General features: G+C 38.1%; 1 protein-coding gene across 20 annotated transcripts in view; it reads left to right on the top strand.

Annotated features, from left to right (window-relative positions):
• Window positions 1–22221, top strand: part of LOC113217484 (basement membrane-specific heparan sulfate proteoglycan core protein) — a 142283-nt gene that overhangs the window by 105029 nt on the left and 15033 nt on the right. For 8 of the 20 annotated variants that reach the window (XM_052268538.1, XM_052268534.1, XM_052268537.1 and 5 more), the window contains 41 exons: window positions 2797–2910; window positions 3232–3357; window positions 3698–3805; window positions 4152–4274; window positions 4882–4998; window positions 5087–5194; window positions 5265–5381; window positions 6392–6523; window positions 6932–7072; window positions 7497–7607; window positions 8157–8312; window positions 8518–8631; window positions 10786–10893; window positions 11004–11150; window positions 11260–11379; window positions 11672–11752; window positions 12989–13122; window positions 13228–13321; window positions 15385–15522; window positions 15601–15732; window positions 15839–15955; window positions 16054–16247; window positions 16328–16543; window positions 16629–16760; window positions 16830–17009; window positions 17085–17284; window positions 17373–17520; window positions 17603–17757; window positions 17886–18025; window positions 18599–18666; window positions 19062–19202; window positions 19288–19431; window positions 19528–19680; window positions 19762–19964; window positions 20093–20315; window positions 20389–20556; window positions 20644–20834; window positions 20926–21055; window positions 21209–21361; window positions 21443–21709; window positions 21796–21976. In XM_052268538.1, coding sequence (XP_052124498.1) covers window positions 2797–2910; window positions 3232–3357; window positions 3698–3805; window positions 4152–4274; window positions 4882–4998; window positions 5087–5194; window positions 5265–5381; window positions 6392–6523; window positions 6932–7072; window positions 7497–7607; window positions 8157–8312; window positions 8518–8631; window positions 10786–10893; window positions 11004–11150; window positions 11260–11379; window positions 11672–11752; window positions 12989–13122; window positions 13228–13321; window positions 15385–15522; window positions 15601–15732; window positions 15839–15955; window positions 16054–16247; window positions 16328–16543; window positions 16629–16760; window positions 16830–17009; window positions 17085–17284; window positions 17373–17520; window positions 17603–17757; window positions 17886–18025; window positions 18599–18666; window positions 19062–19202; window positions 19288–19431; window positions 19528–19680; window positions 19762–19964; window positions 20093–20315; window positions 20389–20556; window positions 20644–20834; window positions 20926–21055; window positions 21209–21361; window positions 21443–21709; window positions 21796–21976 — 5925 coding nt within the window. The remainder of the gene's footprint in view (window positions 1–2796; window positions 2911–3231; window positions 3358–3697; window positions 3806–4151; window positions 4275–4881; window positions 4999–5086; window positions 5195–5264; window positions 5382–6391; window positions 6524–6931; window positions 7073–7496; window positions 7608–8156; window positions 8313–8517; window positions 8632–10785; window positions 10894–11003; window positions 11151–11259; window positions 11380–11671; window positions 11753–12988; window positions 13123–13227; window positions 13322–15384; window positions 15523–15600; window positions 15733–15838; window positions 15956–16053; window positions 16248–16327; window positions 16544–16628; window positions 16761–16829; window positions 17010–17084; window positions 17285–17372; window positions 17521–17602; window positions 17758–17885; window positions 18026–18598; window positions 18667–19061; window positions 19203–19287; window positions 19432–19527; window positions 19681–19761; window positions 19965–20092; window positions 20316–20388; window positions 20557–20643; window positions 20835–20925; window positions 21056–21208; window positions 21362–21442; window positions 21710–21795; window positions 21977–22221) is intronic. The other 12 variants (XM_052268541.1, XM_052268527.1, XM_052268544.1 and 9 more) reach the window with 10 other exon arrangements.

Genomic DNA, 22221 nt, shown 5'->3' with positions numbered 1-22221 from the left:
GCAGTCATTCTTTTGCTTATTTTCATTTAGTATTTACATGTGCATGCAATTCACACTTATTTTGTGTTAGAGCTTTATAGAGTACTTTAACATATCTCCCCCCCCCTCCTGTCTAATAACGCGTTGTGGCCGCCCATTAATGCAGCCCGCCGGGCGCCCTGCCGGCGATGATGTTACCGCACCTGAAGGGGTTACCCACCCCCACCCGGTGTGGCTCCTTGTCGGTCTGGATCATTAACTGATGGGATGGTTTACTGGTTTACAACCCCCTCCTCCTCCTCCTGTAGGACGCCCGGCTCCTTCCCCTGCTCCCTCGGCCCAACAGCCCAACAACCCATACAGCACAGCAGACTTACTTTTTATTCCCCCCCCCCTCCAAACAACCCCCCTACCACCCCCAAACATTTCGCCAAGGTGGCTCTCTCATCGCGAGGGGGTGGGTGGGGGTAGTGGGGGAGCGCCAGAGCTATTGGATCGGGCACTTGAATGAGGCGTGCAGCAGCAGGCCCCGGGCCAGACGAGGCGGGGGAGGAGAGAAGAGGACGCGGGGAGGGGCGGGAGGGAATTTGTAATTTGCAGCGTTTGTGCTTGAAGAGGGGGCGGCAGAGCTCCGCTTCCGGGGGAGCAGGAGCGTCCCGAGCGTGTCGGGCGTGCAACGTGGCCCAGGGATTTGTGTGATCTACCCGATGCTCGCCTCGACATGCCCGTGCCCCTCCCCGCCCGAGCCCCACCGCACCCTCCACTAAACCCCTTGTTCCTTCCCCTGGCGCTCACGTCTGTTTCAGTGCTCGGCGCGGCTCTGCTTGTGCGCGCCACATGCCACCCGCGCCCTGCCTCTCACCTCGTGCGTTTACAGTTTAGAACCTCTGTCACCGCCGGCCACAGGGTTTAGAACCTCTGTCACCACCGGCCACAGGGTTTAGAACCTCTGTCACCACCGGCCACAGGATTTAGAACCTCTGTCACCACGGGCCACAGGGTTTAAAACTTGGCGCGGCGGTGACTGATGCGCCGGTGCGCCCAGTCGAGCCGGAGTAGGCTTCTAAACTTGTCGCCGCCGCCTTCCCTTCCCTCCACTCCCCTCCTCCGGAGCAGCAGCAGCTGCCTCCTGCCGCCGACGGCCAGGCAGTGAACGGCCAGGAAATTAAGGTGCATTAATTATGATCGTTACAGGAGGGCTGGGCTCCGCTGGGCTCCGCTGGGCTCCCTGGCCACATGCAGGGGGCTGCGCAATCAAGCGGCCGCCCTACTGCGCTAAATGAAGTGCCTACTGGAGCCCGCCGCGGGACCCCCGGCCCCTCGACCGGGGATGCCCCCCCCCCCTTCCCCGGCCCATCCTGGAACAGGGCGACCTGCTTTTTCATTATGGACGTGCACGACGCTGTGCGCCGACTTCGGGTGGCGGGGGGGGGGCGGCGCGGCGATCCCCTAAACAAAACTCCCGTTGGGGCCCACTAGAGCTGCTAGAGCCACTCCTTCCGTCGGGTGGCCGTTGTGTTGCCTACCCACCGGGCGTCGATCCAGCCACGGCTGGCTAGCTAGCGGCGCTTTGCTCGTTGCTTCCCTCTCTTCCTCCCCCCCCCCCTTTCCTCCCCTGCGCCACCAGTCGCGGTGTGTCGCGCTGCGCCGCCCATTTCCCACAGTGCAGTATATTATACTGTCGTCAGTACGAATTTTCTGTCATCCCGTAGATTTATTGCACGCCGCGTCATTCCGCTGCCTGGCGTGTTTTGGGTGAGCCTTTTATAGTGGGGGGGGGGTGAGCTCTCGCCGGCTGTCGCCCCCCGCAGCCCTGCCCGCGCGCCCCGCGGAGCGCCCCGCGGAGGCTCGCTGCACGCGAACCACTTCCAGGAGGCTAGGCTCGGGATGTCGCGACCCGCCTCATCTGACCTGGAGCAACATGAGCCCCGCTCTGGGTCGGATTTTGAATCTGATCGAACAGAATCTGTTGGGTCTTGCGATTTTCTGCCGGAGCCAATTTTGACAACTTTCTTCCCTTTTGCCTGTTTCAGGTGAGAGACCGTGCGGCTGCATGGGCCAAACCACGTCCGACGTCGAGGGTATCTGTATGGGAGCTGTCAACAGCAGCAAAAAAAAAGAAAAGAAAAAAAAATATGCATCCTACCGATTTTCGAAGGGGAGGGGGGCAGCTTATTGTTGAAAAGTTGAAAGTGTTTGATGTTGCTTTAAACGCTCTTTTTCCCCGAACTTCGTGCTTTGTAGCGTGGTCTTCATTTTGTATTCGTTTCTTTTGGGCTTGTAATCTATTTATGCTTTATTTTTTGATTTTTTTTTTGTTTCATTTAGCAATTTTTGATTTTTTTCTTGTATGGATACTCTCATATGGATTGGTTAACACTACAAATGCGGGTTTCTAAGAGCTATGTTTCTCACCTCAACATGCCCTGACTTCCTGAATAATTTTAACGTTGGAAATATAACATAAGGATTCCTTCAGTCCTTTCTTTTGGTTTTAAGTGTGTTCCTATTTTAACTTTACAATTCTTTTGCTTTCGTGAGCTGAAGTTCAAATGTCAAATTTTCTTGTACGGATATGAACTTGCTTAAATAGTTTATCTGATAAATACCTCAAATTTCATCTCCTGACGGGTATGAGAACTTTATTTTCAGAGATCTTAAAAAATAATTAAAATATTTCTGTTGTTTTTAAGTTTATGTGCTAAATAAGAAAATGTAATTTCCTTTCGGGACTATGGCTTGTTTTCTGATTTTTTTCTCTTTTTGCATAAATGTTAAGTGTTTGCTTTATATTTTCTTTTTGGCGTGCTTTATCAGAGCCCATATGTGATGATGACCAATATCAATGTCGAGATGGTCGTTGTATTGAGGATATCCGACGCTGTAACAAAGCTATTGACTGTGAACATGGAGATGACGAGGAAAACTGCCGTATGTACTCCACTTGTAGTGCAGTCATTCTTTTGCTTATTTTCATTTAGTATTTACATGTGCATGCAATTCACACTTATTTTGTGTTAGAGCTTTATAGAGTACTTTAACATATTGAGTGCCATGGAACTGTAAAACTATATTCTAGTCCCAGTGCCAGGGTTCTTCATGGGGTCAAATACTCATTGCACTCAATGTATTAGAACCAGATAGATTTCAGCGTTGTGTGCATGTTTAATTGGGAAAATATCATTGGTAAAATGTCATTGAAATTTTTCAAGCATACTAAAAATTTAGACTGATCTAATTTTTGATTTGCAGCTTGTGGGCCAACAGACTTTACCTGTGAAAATGGAGGATGTATTGAAAGCCACAAAAGATGTGATGGGGTAATGGATTGTCTTCGAGATGATTCAGATGAACGGAACTGTCCTTCCCAATCTCATCGTGAGTACCTTCATCTAAAATCCTGCACCATGTAATAAATTATTCTTAATATAGGGAATTTTGGCAGTAAGTGTGCATGGCATATTGTAATGTGATGTAAGTTTGGCCAACTATTAAAATGTAATTCTACAGTTGCACAAGTGAGTGCCAGCTGCTAATGCATTTTTCAAAGTTGTGGTGGTAGTATTTATTATGTATATTGCACATAAATTAAGGTTTTAGTACACTTACTACACAGCATGATAAGAGCTTTTTTTATGCTTGCTTGGATATAAAACTAAGAGGCTGAGGTGTTATTTTTACTTTCATTAATACTTAATTTTATTACTCACTTGAGAAGAATGCAGAGAGGATGAAAAAAGCTGCGCTGATGGAACGTGTATCCCCTCCCATGCTTGGTGTAACAAAGCATTTGACTGTCCAGACAAGTCTGATGAAAGGAATTGCCGTAAGTTCAGAGAATGGTCAAAGACTTAACTCAATCCTAAATCATTGAAAAATTTCCTCTCATTATGTGACATTGTTCTAATGCATAATAATTACAGTCTATTGAACCTCATAATATAGTACAACAAATTAAAGCTGACAAGTTTATTCCCGCTTTTCTACTTCTTTACTTCTTGTTTTGTTTTCAAGACAACCAATAGGCTTCATTAGAAAATGTCACATTCCACAAATTTTAATTATTTATTTTTATTGTAATGAAGGTGGAAGTCTGTAGCTGCATGACACCTTTGCATGATTGGCAGAACATTTGGTGTACCCTGGATATTTGCATTTTGTTATGTTTACAGCATGTAAACCAGGTGATTTTATCTGTAGAAGTGGTGGTGTCTGCATTTCTGCAAATCTAAGGTGTGATGGAACGGTTCACTGCCAAGATAAAAGCGATGAGGAATCATGTCCAGAAAGTAAAAGTATGCACATTTTAATGTTACGTCTATGTGGTGTTCCTTTTTTTTTTTGTGATCTCTGAATATTCCCACATTTTTCTGTGGAAAGTAAGGGGTTGGAGGGGCAAGGGGGGCGTCATTCCTATCTCAATGTTAATTCTTTTACATTTGTCCTATGGGCTTCACAGCAGTTCTCATTCTATGTCTTTTACCTGAATACAACTATCTCTACTATGTGTATTTCTGAATACTTTGACATATTTTCTTGTGTTTTTTTAAATATATCTATCTTTGTCGTCTACCTGTGGCTATCTCCTTTCTGTTTTCTTTTCTACTCAGTTGTAGAGAAGAATAAAAACCATTACTGAAATCTGTTAAGTATTTCTTTTTTCATCATTCAACTATTTGGCATGTTGTCAGCATCTTTGCGTGCATGTTTTCTCAATAGCTGCTGTTTAAAGCTTAGCATGAGTTGTGCATTTTAGTTCTGGTTTCTGTGGCAAATCTGTTGGATGTAATTTTGTATCTGTCTTTCTATTGATATACTGTAATTTCTATTTTGGAATTTGCTTACACTATTTTTTTTTAAATACATATGACTATCTCTAAAAAAGAAATGTCTTTACCACAGTTGGTTGTCTTAAAGAAGAATTCCAATGCCGTGACCATTCTTGTATTCTACTTCTTCATCGCTGTGATCGGAAAATAGATTGTGCCGATGGCTCTGATGAGGATGACTGTGATAAATGTATGTTTTAATAGAATGTATGATAGACAATGTCTGTGTGTAAGGACCTGAGCTGTTAAATTTTTCTAATTCTAATTCTTTTCTACAGTCTGTGGATCAGACCAGTTTAAGTGTTCTGACGGTAGATGCCTCAGTTTATCTCAGCGCTGCAATGGATTATATGAATGCCCAGAGGGAGAAGATGAAAGAAATTGCCGTAAGTATTTTTAATTTTAGAGAAGCTACAATTTTAAGTGTTCCACCTGTAATTTCAATATATTTCGCAGCAAAACAGTGTGCTTACCATGAATTCTTCTGCAATAATGGACAATGTGTTGATCAAGCAAAACGATGCAATGGTTACCCTGATTGCTACGATAGAAGTGATGAAGATGGTTGCGGTGGTAAGTTTACTTTACACTTACGGTATAATATAAACAATTTGTCAAATGACAATTTTTTTTAATACATTGTATTTATAAATGCACCATACAGTGGAATTTAACTGTTAGGCTATATATGTTAAAGGTAAAGTCTGGGTGTCAGGGAATGTCTGGATTCCCATATACCCCCATACCCCATACACCCATATACCTGAACTTTCATCCCCAACATTTCTGGCCACCCCCTCTGTTAAAGTCCGATTTTGAACATTCCCTGACTGCCTTCAGTGAATGTCTAACATGGATAGCATTGTCTAGTGAATGCCCGGTTTCAGTCGTCCCAAACGGACATTCCCTACCGGGGCTAGGGAATCCGGACATTCCCTGACACCCGGACTTTACCTGTAACATATAAGTTTTTAAGTGATTATACAGGATAGAAACAGACTGTGCAATTTACCTAGTCAAACACTTATTAGAAAGGGTGGTACTTAACACCAGAGCATGACCGAAATGTCATCATGTCAGACTTATTGTGTTTTTTTTTTTAATTTTTTTTTTTTTTTTTCATTTCATTGATTTGTGCTCAAGGGGTTATTAAATGAATCCAGAAAGGTCACCATGCTACCCTCCTCATTGACCTTCAACAAGCTATTTCTTTCTGCCAGGATATTGAAATATATCACACTCTCTTCCCAGGAAGATATTGTTCACTTAGCTTTTGTTTGTTTGTTGATTTGTTCATTCTAAGGGAGTTAGCTTAGCTTGAACTTGAAAATATTATTTTGGCATCAATATTTTGCTATCATTGTGCACTGGGCAGAAAATGCAAAGATATTATAGGCTTCTGCACTGTTTCATGCTTGCTTTATGCTAATTTTAAAAATTATCTTAAGCTCTGCTATGAGCACAAAAATAAATTACCACAAGGGTACTTATTGTCAGTGAATGAGAGTAAAAGCTCTGCACTGCTTTTAGATTTCTTTCACTTTGTCTTTGTTTATTTTTGTGTGCATTGTGCTTTTGTTTAGATATTGTCGCTCCTTGTCCTGCATCAGACTTTTCTTGCTCTGACGGATATTGTGTATCCATGGCCAAAAAGTGTGATGGGGTACCTGACTGTGCTGATGGTGATGATGAAAGAAACTGTTCTATTAGCCATGGTACGTAGGGGGTTTCCTTAACTCACAAACTTGCTTTACTTTACAGAAGAGCAGCCTAATAAGCTTATTCCTATACATCCTGTGTGTTTTATCTCGATCACCCCAGTATTTATGTATATTTATTTTACAAAATGTTATCAAATTTGTTTTCTATTGATTAGAGTTTTATCTCATTGTTTTCATGATGTGACCTTACTGATTGACCATACAGTACTTAATTTTTATCTACTTTTTGGTGCTATTGCACACCTTATTTCAACCAAGGCTGGGTAATATTCCTAAGTTTTAAATGCTACTGCCATTGATGTTAGGTTTATCATAAAGAAGCTGCCTGTTCCAATTATGCTAGCTTTGTATTGTTCTTGTGTTTATTGTTTTGTTTTCAAATTTGTGTGTTGCACATTGTAGGGTCCGGCTCTGGTATAACTGACCCGCCTCAATGCCAACCCGATCAATTCCGTTGTGAAGACGGCGGCCAATGCATTCGGCAGATATATCGATGTGATCGAATCAGAGACTGCCTTGATGGGAGTGATGAGAAATCTTGTGGTATATATCAATTCATCTTATGTTTCTGATGTTCCCCCTCTTACCTCAAATATTAGCTCTCCTGCAGTACCTGTACTCCCATATCTACTAATCCTTCTCAATGCACTTTACTGTCATGACATACTTTCTATTTCAAATTCAAAATCACAAGACATTTATGTACTGCCTTTTCTCCAGTTTTGATGAATCTTGCGTCAATCATATGATATACTTCACGCTCATAATTCCGAAAAGAAAATTCTTGGGTAGCATTTGTTTTGTCCTTCCAAAATTGTCTCATTTGGCAATCCTGCTAAATTCAGACACTTAGTGTGTGATCATTCACTTATGCACTGCCTTATTACATTTTTAATTCTTATTCACCTTTGCATGTTTGTGCTGCTTATTTTCTGATTTTGGGGATTGTTGGTGGCATATCAAACAGCAACGTGTGCTCCCAATGAAATTACATGTACCAATGGCCAGTGTCTAGATGGCGAAAGAACCTGTGATGGTACAATTGATTGTCCTGATGGATCTGATGAGGATGGCTGTGGTAAGCACATGTCTCAAAAGTATCTGTATATGAGGGCATTTAGATCATTTTAAAGTAAAACACCACTGTACATATATGGTACTAGGATTGCATTAAATACTAGTCTAAAATTCATCCTCTAGAAAATCAAATACCAAAATTGTCAAAGTGCCACCAGTAATTTTAGCTTCTATGATCCTTGTTTGCCTTTTTACTCTGTGAGCAGAGATAATTTGCTTTCTCTCACTCCTCCCCTATTTTTCATTGTTTGCCATTCACATTCAGCTTGATTCAATTGCATGTGCCACTGATAATTTGTTGTATTTATAAAATCCTCAAGTCAAACTTCTAAGTGGCAATTTTCTATGTCTACTAAAAGGATCTCTTCAAAACTGTTGGTGGCCAAACTTGCCCCCTTAAGATTATTTCACGTTTTTGACAACATTTTTTCTTTGCATGAAATAAGTCTTGCATGTGTAATGCTATTTATTTTTCCTCATTTCTCCTCGTGTTTTGTTTATTTTTTTGTGTTTTTCTATTTATTTTATTGTTTTGCCCATGGTTAAAAAGATTTAGACTATAAAGAGTCCGATGACTATTCATCAGAGGATTATGAACCATGTGGCCTTAATGAGTTCCAATGTTTTGATTCATCTTGTGTGGATTCTTCCGCGTTTTGTGATGGCATAGAGGACTGTACTGATGGGTCAGATGAATTTAAGTGTGGTGGGTTTCTTTCTTATATCTTAAATTTTCAAACACCTTTTTCTCCTGTTTTCTTTCTCTATGTATAGATATCTATCAATTAATATCATCATGCTTTAACTAACATTAAATACCCTACTCCTCCCTACTATAAATTCAACATTTTTTTTTCTCCTTAGGCGTGTTAGTTTAGACTCTCTTTTCATAAGATTTTTTGCTATTTCAGAGCCAACTTGTGGTGGTAATGAGTTTACATGCAGCGATCGATCATGCATTGATCTAAGGAGAAAATGTGACAGAATACCTGACTGCAGAGATGGATCAGACGAAATTGGCTGTGGTAAGTTATCTAGAAGAAGCTTAAACCATTGGTTTTAACTGAAACTTCAGCTCACCAATATCTTTAGCACTTCCTCTTATTTTATTTCAAGCACAATTTCCTTGTTTCATCAAAAGCTACAATCATGCTCATTTGACAGTGTATCTTAAGGATGGTTCACATGACACAACTCACACAGAACAGTGGGCTATTTTGTATTTTCCATCAGCATATAAATCTTTTCTGTTTTGTCTGTGCCTCATTGACATGGAATCAATTCAGGTTTGGACCTCGACTCAACTTGTTTGGATGAAGAGTGGTCATGTGGTGCTGGTGTTTGCATTAGTCTGAAACACCGCTGCGACAATTTCTACGACTGTCGGGATTTTTCTGATGAGCAAAACTGCTTTGGTTAGAGGTGTTTTTGTAGCAGATGGTTATAAATTTATAATTAATGGATTTTTCGCATCCTTGGAATGTGTATAACATTTCTTAGGTTTTTTTTATTTTTTAGGAATTTTATGATATGGTATCTAGTCCATCTTATCTTACCATTTGCTGTACCATACTTCATACTACTCAAATAGCCATATTTTAACTGGTGTAATTTTCTGGGTTTGTAGTACTGTAAAGAAACTAGCATTCCATATTTGGACCAAACTCCATAAAGAAAAATTCTCATAAAAATTATTTAGTCTTTTAATCAAACTATTAGGCAATGATGGGCTAGGGTTCCGTAGGGTTTTCTTCTGATTAACATTTGAAATATTCTATTCAGAGTAAAATATTTTGCAGCAGGCCTATTAAACAAAAATAAGTCGGCATCATTTCGGATGATTACCACAAGTAGTGTTTCTTTTATACAGTTCATTTGTTTTCATTATCACTTTCTGTGCCAACAACCACATGTGGTTATGGAGGGTTGGAATGGAAACTACTAGGGTAGTATCATGAAATTACTGGTGCTGTATGTGTTAATCTATCTAAACTATCATTCTATATGCCCCAAATTCGGTGTTGCCATATTAGCTGATCAAGTCATGACTATTTACATGAAGGTTTGCCATCTGTGCATACCAATCAGTGCATGAAATTCTCAGCATGATAGGAGAAATTAGCCTCCAAATTTGGCATTTTGCAATGGCTTAAGTTGATAGTTCAAACCCTCTCTCTGTACAGAAAAGAAAAAAATTCAAAAGAAGTAAATAGTTAAAGGAAAAACCATGTTATACTTATCACTCTTAACATATACTGTAAATATCTTGTAGTTTAAACCTTTTTCTAATTTCGTTTTTCAAAATTTGAAAGAACATTTCATTGAGAATCTATCTCAACATGCATGGGAACAAACTTACTATTGGTCTCCCTAGTTCAGGTCCATAGTCTTTAGTCCATATTACCCTTTAAAAGCATTTAGTAAAATAGCAGTATGTGCTCAACAGAGATTCGTCAGATAAATCTTAATTTTTCACCTCATAAGGTATTTTTAGTTTTCTGAAAATTCTGAGAATACCTTGCATTTTTATACAACTACTGTGACTATAAGGATTGGGCATGCTGGTGTTGTGAAGTTCATATTTTCTTAGCTAAAACTGTACATATGCATAATAATTCTTTCAATATCGATTTTTTTTAAATGTCTATTTTGATATGTACTATGAATGCATGATATAGTTTACTCGCTAGATCAAAGAAGATTAAGTAATCTTGACTCCGGTGATTTTTCTAGTCGCCACTTTTATGTGTCTTTTGAAAATGTATTGGATGCATGCTTAAGGAGCGAGCATTTGATTCTCTCACTCTTCAAACCAAATAAGGCATTGGAAAAGTGTGAGAAACATTTCTGCATATATTGCTTTCTCATGTGGCATTTCACGGTCCTACTTGAGATTTTACTATCTCTGTAAACTGTTTGAATAACTCTGTTGGTAACTATAATTCATTAAACTGTTCCAAACCTTTGAAGACTGCAGAATTTGCATTCAATATGAGTAAATCAAGTAGAGGCTAAACACCAACTTATTTCAGATTGATGTCTTTCCTTTAATAAGTCACTTTATGACTGTAATGTACCTATTTTCCCCATTTAAACCAGTCCAGGATATCTTTCTTTATCTTGTTCTTTGTTATTTAATAAATTGAGAAGTTGTGTCTCACCAATCTGAATTTACGCAGATTGCAGACCTGGAGAGTTCAGATGTGGATCAGGAGAATGTATCCCTAATGTGTATCAATGTGATGGCCGCCCACACTGCCAGGATGGGAGTGATGAGAACAGTTGTGGTAAGTCCACCCTTAATTATGTATTTTAATTTGAGTTAATTGTTGCCAGGGTTTTTTATTTCCAATGAGTTCAAATATTGTAACAACAGTTTCTTCTGTTTTTTCCCCAGTTGATCAGTCTCCATCAACTGCCGCTCCACCACGGAGCTGTCCTTATGGACAATTTTCTTGCCACTCCAATGGACTATGTATTTCCCAGTCTGCTGTTTGTGATGGACGTTCAGACTGCATCGATTCTTCTGATGAAGCAAACTGTGGTAAGCTTATTATTGTATTGTTTAAAAACAGTAACATCTTTGGAGGTGATTCAAGGAATATTGAAGCTGATTTTGACTTTGTTCTACACTACAAATGATAAATGAAAAGATTGGCGACCTTGCTTGCAAGGAGAGTTTCGTTGTGAAAATGGTCCCTGCATTCCTGAACAACAGAGGTGTGATGGGAAACGTGACTGTCCCCATGATATCAGTGATGAATTAGATTGCTGTAAGTGATCTGTTCAGTGCATGATGTGTGTTGCCATATACCAAAATGTATACTTGCTAAACTACCCCAGTACAGTTTGACTTGCTTATTGACTTTCCTGTTTAAAATGTTCTATGTCACAGTTTGATTACTTGGTCAACATTAAACTCAATTTAATAAAATATTCTTTTTGCTAACTCCATTTTGTGTTCAAAGGTTTAAAATTTGATTGTTTTTGTGTTTTACTCACTGTGTAACATAGTCATTGAAAAAAATTATACCAAGTGGACTAATTTCTTCTTAATGATTTCAGCAAGGAGACCTGGCAACCCTCCATCCAGCCCTGCAGATCTGAACCTGAAGACATACCCAGAGGATCAAATCATCAAAGAAAGTAAGCATATTAAAGTTTTAATGTAATAGTCTCATGTCCTTGTAGACTCTTTTTTGCTTGTTCCCTGTCTGTGAACCTTTCTTTGATGGTGTGTAAAGTTTACATGTTTTCAATCCACATACAGGGTTGGTGTTCGAAGCCATCTTTTTTTTCTCGTTATGTACCTGATACAGGTGTGCAGACTGGTATCTGCTCGCACAGGGCCGTAAGGTGCCTTGGTTGTGTGCGACGGTAGGCAAGCCCGCACGCACGCCGGCATCCTGCATTCTAAATGTCTAAGGATAATTGTTGTAACTAGCACCGGACTTCTGTGTGCATAATTAGCTCAGATACAATACTGTAACTAGCAACTCAAATTTAGTGACTAGCAAGTTACAATAATGTATCTGAACTCAGTTATGCACACAGAAGTCCGCTGCAAGTTACAAAATTTGTCCTTGACATTTAGAGTGTGTTCTGTAACCAGTAAAAAGGATGGCTTAAAACACCCACTCTGTATCAGTGAAAACGGTGTAGATAACATCCTGGTTTTCTGACATTCCTACCTAATTTCCAATATCTTTACTTATCAACTAACAACCGGTATGTTGTTATTCTTTCTGTGATACATTCTTTTTCTGTGGATGGACCTCATTCAGTTAAAGTTGGTAAGTCATGTGATTTGTAGATGTGTGATGTATAGAGCTTTGTTTTCTGTTACTGAAAATGAATTTTATTGTATGAAGCATGCTGTCTCCTATAGTACATATCAGTTGTTGTTTTTTTTTAAATTGATCAGTTTGTTTCTTTTACATGCTTGATAGAAAACTGCATATGTGTATATCATGTGCAGATTAAGCTAACAAAAATACAAAATCAAAATTAAATTCACAATACCTTACCTACATTCAATTTTGTCTGTTCATGCATGGTTGACATGTGCTACGTTATCAGGCCTGATTTTATATGATGTTGAGTATCTTACCAAACATCCTAATTCAATTTTTATCTGATGTTGATCCTTTTTGCCAGTGTGTAAGATCTGTCCATTTTTTTATCTTTAGTAATGTGTACATTAGGATGGTAACTTAAATCACTCTTAAGAAAATTTACATTGGCATGTCTTTAGTGGTGTAATTAACTTTTCTTGCTGTCTCTGACTTTTATTTCACTGTGAACAAAACTAAGTTAGGGTAAAGAATTCCTTCATCATATTTTAAAAGATAAAATAATTTATGCAATTTTTAACTTTTATAGGACGTGAGGTTGTTTTCCAATGCCGCGATGAAGGTCCACTTCGTGCCCGAGTGAAATGGTCTCGTGCCAATAATCTTCCTCTTCCTCCTGGATCTCAAGACCGAAATGGACGCCTGGAAATGCCAAATATCCAGGTACAGCAATTACATTACATTACATTACATTACGATATTCTTTATTCATTCTCTTTTATTCTTCTATTTTCTAAGTACCTCACTCAATGATATTTTCCTTAACAGTTAGAGCATTCTGGCAACTACATCTGTGAAGCTGTGGGTTATCCTGAAAACATTCCTGGATCAAGGCTCACGGTTTTATTACGAGTAGAACAATGTAAGTAGCATGTAAATATTGTTGCAGTTTAGCTGTTACATGTACATAATAATTGCTTGACATCAGTGGAATCCAACACAAACACACCATCTTTCATAAAAGTTTGGCTCCATCAGAAATACCTAAATATTCTACCTTGTACTTAAACTTGAAACTTTTCCCTCTGCATCTTAACATACAGTATGACTTTATTTATCAGACCATGGAAAGGTCAAGAATCAATTATTCCAACCATCCGTTGATGCGCTCATCCATATAGAGTAAAAGTTAAAAGACTTCTTTTCCTCACACCTTTCGACGAAAATTATTGAGTGGGTTTGGATTACAGAAATTTGGAAAGTTGGATGTGTTAAAAGAAAACCTTATAGAGTAGTTTGGCCTTCAATGTGTAGTTTGTGTTCTTTCTTCCTATGTTCCTGTGTTTCGGTCTCCTACCACACCTATGCTCTATGGGAGCAATAATACTTCAAATATTTCTGACATTAAATCAAGGTGGTCAATGTATTAACATTTTTGGTGAAAGTAAGAAGTACATCTATTATCATAGTAGAAAGTTCAGGAAATTTTGGAAAAAGATGTGGTGTTTATCAGAGTTTGCATCCTACAGGTTTATAGATACCTAGATGACCTTGATACACCAGTGATCTTCTGTTAATGTAAATTTTTCTTTTTTCCTGCACTTGGGTACTATGTAGGAGTTATTTTGTACTGTTCTATAAAACTTGTTACTTGGACCACCATTTTAAAAATAGCATATGAACTTTTTTTTCTACTTCCATACTGGAAAAGTGTGTGGTTATAGATTGTAGACTCTTGTACAATAGTATCACAAGTTTCACAATTTTAGATCTTCTTTGTGTATAGTTACAGCCAGACTCCACAAAAGAATTTGAGTTATTATTGTTATTATTAAATTGTTTGCATCCAGCCATTGAATGGTTTGGTACTGAAGCAAATCTATCTAGATCATTTTTTATTTTTATCTTAATTCTACCGTTTGTCACAATAATATCATAGTTGTGTACTTTTTTCATCCAATTGCTTGTCCATTCTAACATAGACCAAGCTAATGTTAGGATCGACCAGTGTGGTCCAGTTCTGTTTAGATCCTTTGTAGACCTTTCAACCCTAAGATCTATGATTCTTTTTAGTTACTATTCAAATAAGTATTCCAGTTTGTGAAGTCTACTGTAAATCTCTAATACCTTTCTCTACGACACGAATACTGCATGCATTTTTTTGTGGCCTTTACAAGCTGCTGGAAGAGACAAAGGACTCTATCACAAGCACTCATATAACTCACCTTTCTTAAAGTTTGGCATCCTACCACCCTCTTTCGCTGATTTGTATGGCTCAGGTAGGCTTACTCTTCTCTCTTTTTGCTATACAACCGTCAAAATTACTGTACATCAAATTAGTGAAGTCAAATGATTTCGTTTTTTTTCCCTTTCCTTTGTTGGTCTACTTCAGTTGTTGATTTCAAAAATCCTGCATAAAAGTAACAATTACTTAATGCATATAAATTTTAGTGTTCTGAACATATTTATCTATAAGTATTATCAAATCACTCTGGTATTGACATTCTAATTTACAATCAAAACATTGGTACTGCAGCATTCCAGGAACTTTGCATGCTTTTCCATTAGTAAATTTGTGACACACAGTACATTCCTTCTTCTTTCTGTCTCCTTTTTTTCTAACTTTTATTGACCTTTGTAATTTGACTCGTAGAAATACATTCATATATTTAAACAACTTTCACCTCTTAAAATTCACGATTTTATAGTAACCTGTTGTGTAATTTCTGTAATATTTTGTCTCTTGCTTCCTGTGTATTATATTGGTAAGTACATCAATGTTTTTAATTTCACAAGCAAAGCACAGTGTAATGAATACCTAATTTTTGTTTACCCAATTAAACTTGTTTTCCTCTGAATTGGGGAAGAAATTTATCAAAGAGTTGTATACCTAATAAGTGGCATCTTACAGAGGCACCTTTCAGGTATATGCAATGTCAGTGATCTTTTTAAAAATAACATTACTGCTATTTATCCTGTTGGCAGACATCGTTCCAACAACACGTCCTCCCCAAGTTTGTGGTGCACATGAAGCAACATGCTCTAGTGGAGAGTGTATTGCCAAATCCCAAGTTTGTGATGGTAACTATGATTGTTCAGATCAATCAGATGAAATGCGCTGCAGTGAGTACCTTCTTCATTTACCATTTGATTTTTTCAAAATTATGTTTTTAATTCTAAGATTAAAAAATTATTTACTAGATCCTGATGGTTGTGAACCAAATGAGTTTCAATGTGATAACAAAAAGTGTGTGATGAAAACATGGCGTTGTGATTCTGATGATGATTGTGGAGATGGATCTGATGAAAGGAACTGTGCCACTAACCCCCCAGGTAGATTTGGTTGTCTATGTCTGAATTTACAGTTGTTGAGATTCAACTTTATAAATTCTTCTATTTTAATTTTTATCTTCCATTTATTGCAAAACTTCTCCCTTAGATTCAAAATGTCGCTATCATGAATTTGAGTGTCGATCTGGTGACCAATGTATTCCCAAGTCTTTCCACTGTGATGGAGAGGTAGACTGTCAAGATGGAAGTGATGAATCAGGATGCTGTAAGTTTTATGCTGTATTTTTAAATCAAATAATGCCAAGGGTGTAAAAAATCAATTTAAATACATTCTTAATCCATTTTGTTTTTTTAATGTTACAGTTGCTGTGCAGATTGCAGAAGGTCCCAAGCGAATGGAAGTTTTACAAGTAGGAGAGACAATGATTTTAACTTGCAGGGCAGTGGGAGTTCCTACACCTGTTGTAGTATGGCGCTTGAACTGGGGTCACGTACCTGCAAAGTGCACCAGCACTAGTGAACGTGGCATTGGAACTTTGACTTGTCCTAATGTTCAGGTAAAGATTATTGATTATCAAAATGTTCTCGCTCCCTTCATGTGTGTTCTTACCATCCATTTATTTAATTTGAATTATAGGAATCTGATCAAGGAGCTTACAGCTGTGAAGCTTTGAATATGCGTGGTAGGGAATTTGCTGTTCCTGACACAATCTTGGTTGTCACTTCTCCAAATAAGACTGTCTGTGCCCCTGGCAGCTTTAATAGTGATGCAAGGCACCCTGGTGAATGCATATCATGTTTCTGCTTTGGGGTAGCTACGAGATGCAAGAGTGCTAATCTGTACACTTATCAGGTTTGTTGATGCATCTGTGCTCATAACACATGTTTGTTGTCAATATTTTCTCAAAATATTATGTCTTTTTTTAATCTATCGGCAGCTTCCACCACCAATTGATAGCACTGAACTATCAAGTGTGCGTGTGGACTTATATGCCAAAACTGTTGAAGTTTTGACTGGCCCAATTTATAACCTACCATCTGTGAGAAATCTGGGGCGAAACAGTTTACAGGTAAACCTGTTAATCCAATAGTTTTTACTGGCACCTTGCTTTAAGTCTGAACAAAGCCAATATCCACAGATTTATTCATCAACTATTGAACGTGATGGATTCCGCCTTGGGGATAATGTATATCCATACTTTGCCCTACATGATAATTTCCATGGCAATCAACTACGGACTTATGGTGGATATCTCAAATACTCAGTAAAATATGAAGGAAATGGCCGCCCTGTTGACATTCCAGATGTTATCCTCAGTGTAAGGAAATTTATTTTGATATGGAATTGTGGTGAAACTAAAGTTCTAGTATCATTTGTATCTCTCTATTTATAGGGCAATGGATATATTCTAGTGCACAATGCTTCCGCATCATCATCTCCTGGTCAAGAAATTGAAAGATCGATTCGTTTCTTCCATGGTGAATGGTATCGTAGGTTGTCTTCTACTCGAGGCTCTACCAGTGATAGAGATATCCTTGCTTCTCGAGAAGAGATAATGATGGCACTTGCAGATGTGAATGGCTTACTCATTAAGTAAGTCTAACTGCCACCCAAAGTTAGTTGTGCAGTTGAAGTTTTTACTTAAAAACAACTATATAATGTGTTTTTCTTTCTCCTTTAGAACTCGTTACATTGATGGTCCTTTGTTGGACACTTCTTTGACAAACATTCAAATAGACTCTGCTGGTATTCGAAATGTTGGTCAGGGAAAGGCATCTTTTGTTGAAGAATGTCAATGCCCTGCTGGTTATTCCGGTCTTTCTTGTGAGGTATGTTTTCCAATAGTTGTCTTCACATTTTATGTTTGTCAAACAAGCGGAGAACTCCACATAATTTAAATTTTTTATGTAGGTGTGCTCTGCTGACCATCATCGACGTGAACATGGTCCATGGCTCGGTATGTGCATGCCTGAGGAGAGACCCTGTCCTCCAGGTTACTACAAGAACTCTTCAGGAAGTGGTCAGTGTGAACGTTGCCCATGTCCTCACACCAACCCGTCTAATCAGTAAGTGGATTCAGTTTCAGTACAGTTAGTCCCAACAGTCATAATGAACTTTCAATGTGGTGCCTAATTAAAACTGTTGTAATGCAGTAATTTATTTCCTCTTATTATTATTCGATTTTCTGTACCAGGTTTGCACACACTTGTCATCTAGATACTGATGGTCAAGTGACATGTGATTGTCCCCAAGGTTATGAGGGTCGGCGCTGTCAAAAATGTGCCAGCGGATACCAGGGAAACCCTTTCATCCCAGGAGACATCTGTCGTCCAGGTGTTGTATACTTTTTTAATCTTCATAGTTTCTAAATGTACTAAAGGTTGGAATATTTTGCATGCTGAAAGATGTCTTATCCTTTAATCTATGAGTAACATATATTTTTCTGTATCCAAAGGCTTTAAATCAAAGCTAGATTACTGTGCCGTTATGGAAATTTTATAGTGTGCATATGCACTGTGTACATGCTCTGTTCAAATTAGCTCTAGTTTTGAGTAACCATATGACTCCTTTTTTGGCTATGTCTGAAAAAAGAAATAACACATTTTAAATACAGTAGCTTGTGTATTGATTGTTCGTATTTTCTGTTTTATGCTTTTCAATCACTAAATGGTAAGTGCTTTAGGGATGAAATTTACTTGTAAATGTTAATCTATGTTAGAGTTCTTGGCATACATCTTTGCGTGCTTCTAAATGACTAATTATGGAGAACTACCGTTTCACTTACCTACTTCAAATTCATTGTAATTATATAATCTAGCTTTTTTGCATCATCTTATGTGGAAAGAGTATAGTGTGTCACATATTTATATTTTCATCTTATTCTACAACTTCATCTTTGGTTTTCAGGATACTGTAATGCAGCTGGTTCATTAAGCTCATCTCTTGATCCTAGCACAGGAACCTGTGTTTGTAAGGTGTGTATTTGTGTTTGAAGGGGTGGGGAAGGGATTACTTTCTTAAGAAAACATAGTTTTATCCATTAAAACTTACCTGTTTCTTCTCTTCTCCTGAAACTATATTGTTGAATTTAACTTGTTTGTTTCTGTTAATGCTTTCATTCATTTTATGGTAAGTGAAATAAGGATTCTAATCTGTTTAGAAAATTTCAATATAGTCTTGTTAGCACTTTGGTTTGTATGATCACCACATGGTCATGTACTGCTGGGTCAAATCCGTCATAAATCACTAATTAACTGGCAAATTTGTTTCCCTGTATCAAATGTATATAGTATACATGCAATAGTCTACAAAAAAGAGTCTCTAATTAACTTATTTTGTTTCTAAAAATAATTTTCATATCTTCTTTTAGGCAAATGTGACTGGTCCTTATTGTGATAAATGTAAGGCAAGCACATTCCACTTGGACACAAAAAATCAGTTTGGTTGTGTGGATTGTTTCTGCATGGGTGTCTCTCGCCAGTGTAGTAGCTCCAACTGGTTCAGACAGCAGGTAGAGTTTTATCTCATATGTGACACCTAATACCTAGATATCTCTTGTATTTTGAACTAATTAATATCATTTTTGTCTTTCATAGGTTGTTGCGCAGTTCACAAGGGACACCCAAGACTTCAAAATTGTGGAGGCACTTAAGCAAGATGAACCAATTACATCTGGTATTCGCCTTAATCCTAATTCTAGGGAACTGATATACCAAGATTTCTCAAGGAGAAGCTCCGATGTAAGGAAATATTTACCATCCAACCATTTAACACGTCCTAAACGCATTATTGTTTCAGGCTTTATTATTTATATTTTTTTAATCTTCATCTGATAGGTGCATAATGTGCATTATTGGAAACTGCCTGCTCGCTTCCTTGGAAACAAAATTACATCATATGGTGGAGACCTAAAGTATGTAATTCGCTATGTGCCCACTCCAGGAGGCCAAAGCTCTCGCAATAGTGCACCAGATGTGGAGCTTATTAGTGTATGTATCTACATTTATGGATCATCTACTGGAAGTCTTGATTTAATTAACTTATAATACATTTTGTGTTATCTCTTGCAGTCTAATGCCATTCGACTTCTTTACTTTGGTCATGAGCAGCTGGAAGCAAATAGACCTCAAAACATTTCAGTTCCACTCTATGAACAGTTTTGGCAACGTCAAGATGGTCAAAAAGTTGACCGTGCTCATATGTTAATGGCGTTGTCCACCTTAGAAGATGTCTTAATCAAGGCAACGTACACAACAAGTACTCTTGAAGCTGCGTAAGTCTTAAACTTAATTGTATTAACTTACCTCTCATTGTTATTGTTTAATATAAATCGTTTTTAAGTTATCATAACTTAGTATTTTATGAAACTAATCAGAATTTTTTTCTACCCTGTTGTAATAGATTACTGTCTGTGTCTCTTGACATCGCGGAAGAACGAAATACTGGGCAAGAACGTGCTTTGTCAGTTGAACAGTGTGTATGTCCACCTGGACACCAAGGTTTGTCATGTGAAGAGTGTAGTACAGGATACACACGATCAGATGGACTCTATTTGGGCATCTGTGTCCCATGTAATTGTAATGGACACTCATCAGAATGTGACCCTGTTACTGGTGTTTGCCGCGTAAGTCAGTTGTTCTAAATTAAATTGTATACACATACTCTGTATGTAAAAATAATAACTTTTCTTCATACAGGATTGTCGGGGTTCGACTACTGGTGACCAATGTGAACAGTGCCTTCCTGGGTTTGAAGGAGATGCATATCGAGGTGATTGCCGTCCACGTCACGGGCCTGCGTGTTATTGTGATCCAAGAGGTAGTTTGAGTTCTGAATGTAATTCAGATGGAAGCTGTACCTGTAAGGTAAGGTCTCAATTATTTTTTTTATATTAAGTGGTCTACTTTTACATTTTTACAACAAATTAAAAACAAATTTTTGTTATTAAACAGACAAATGTTGAAGGTCACAGTTGTGATTATTGTCGTCCTGGAACATTTGACTTATCCCCTAACAATAGTGAAGGCTGCTTGAGTTGCTTCTGTATGGGAGTAACTGACCAGTGCCAATCGTCTACTCTTCATCGAACTCAGATTCCTATGCAAGTTCTTGGCAACAACCATGGTTTTAATCTGACTGACAAGTAAGGATACTCCATCTATTTGTACTGATCAATGATCAAATTTTGTTTCAATTCTCAATTGCATTATTTAACGTGTACCTTCCATCCTTAGTGACCGGTCACCTGTTGTTTTTTCTGGATTTAAAGTTGACTGGGCCAAAAATGAAATTAGTTACGAATTTGTTTCACCACCAAAGGAAACTTACTTCTGGTCTCTTCCTAACTCATTTACAGGGAACAAGGTAAATGTATTTGATATGTATCTGTAAAACATTGTGTATAAAAACCAAAACCAAAACTTTAATTTTACTTATGTTTTTACGGTTTCTCTGCTTTTTTACCCTTTAAATAATAATTTTATCAATTTATTAATTTACCTTTACTCTATTGCTAAGGTTGCTTCATATGGTGGAAACTTGGTGTTCACCCAAAAATACAGTGCTGAGTATGGTGCTCAACCAACACATGATACAGACGTTGTTCTCTTTGGTAATGGTATTTCTGTCTATTGGTCCAATCTCAATAGATCTGAACCAAACGTAACAAAGGTTTGTAACTTGGTATTTTGCTTTTAAAAGCTGCTTACTAGTACTTAATCACTATCCTGGACTTTTTCATTTTAAATTAAGGTGGTGACAATACCTTTGCAAGAGTCAGCTGGGTGGAAAAGATTAGACATTAATGGTCCACGATCTGCATCAAGGCGTGATCTACTAACTATTTTGTCTTCTTTGGAAACCATTCTTATACGTTCATCACACTCTGACCGAACATATGCGATTTACCTGAGTGATGTATCCATGGACACAGCAGTTTCCATGCTAACCGGGGAAGGCATTGTAACACATATAGAATCATGCCGCTGCCCCCCAGGATATGGAGGATTGTCTTGTGAGGTATGATGTAGTTTATTTATTGTTTTCTATTTACCAAAACTTACTTATGTAAAAGTAACATAAACTCATATCCCCCTCTTTTTTAGTCATGTGCTACCGGCTTCTATCGAAACACAAGTGATCTGTCTGCAAGTGTGTTGGGGTCATGCATTCAGTGTCCATGCAATGGTAATGAAGAAAGCTGCTCCATTGCCTCAGACTTCCGTGTTACCTGCTATTGTAAACCAGGATACAGTGGACGACAGTGTGACAACTCTGGTTCTCAAGGTAATTTATGATCAATTATGTTTAAAAATGTGAAATTTTGGACATGGGTAGCTTTGATTTATTCACTGATTTCTTATTCCTTACCTATGAGCAACATTACTGATTTTACGAGTCATTCTTTGATTTTTAGGTATCATCTACTGTTTTTCCTTTTGTTCCTTGTTTTCCATCTCTTTCTTAACACGTTGAGTCCCACGTGACCACATGTATGGTCACAATAACAGGTGATGCCAACCTCCCCCCCC

This window comes from Frankliniella occidentalis, unplaced genomic scaffold (genome assembly GCF_000697945.3).
Source record: "Frankliniella occidentalis isolate FOCC.00 unplaced genomic scaffold, Focc_3.1 Scaffold71, whole genome shotgun sequence".
Classification (NCBI taxonomy): domain Eukaryota; kingdom Metazoa; phylum Arthropoda; class Insecta; order Thysanoptera; family Thripidae; genus Frankliniella; species Frankliniella occidentalis.
Note: the sequence above shows the minus strand (reverse complement) of the source record. Positions and strands in the feature narration are given on the sequence as shown.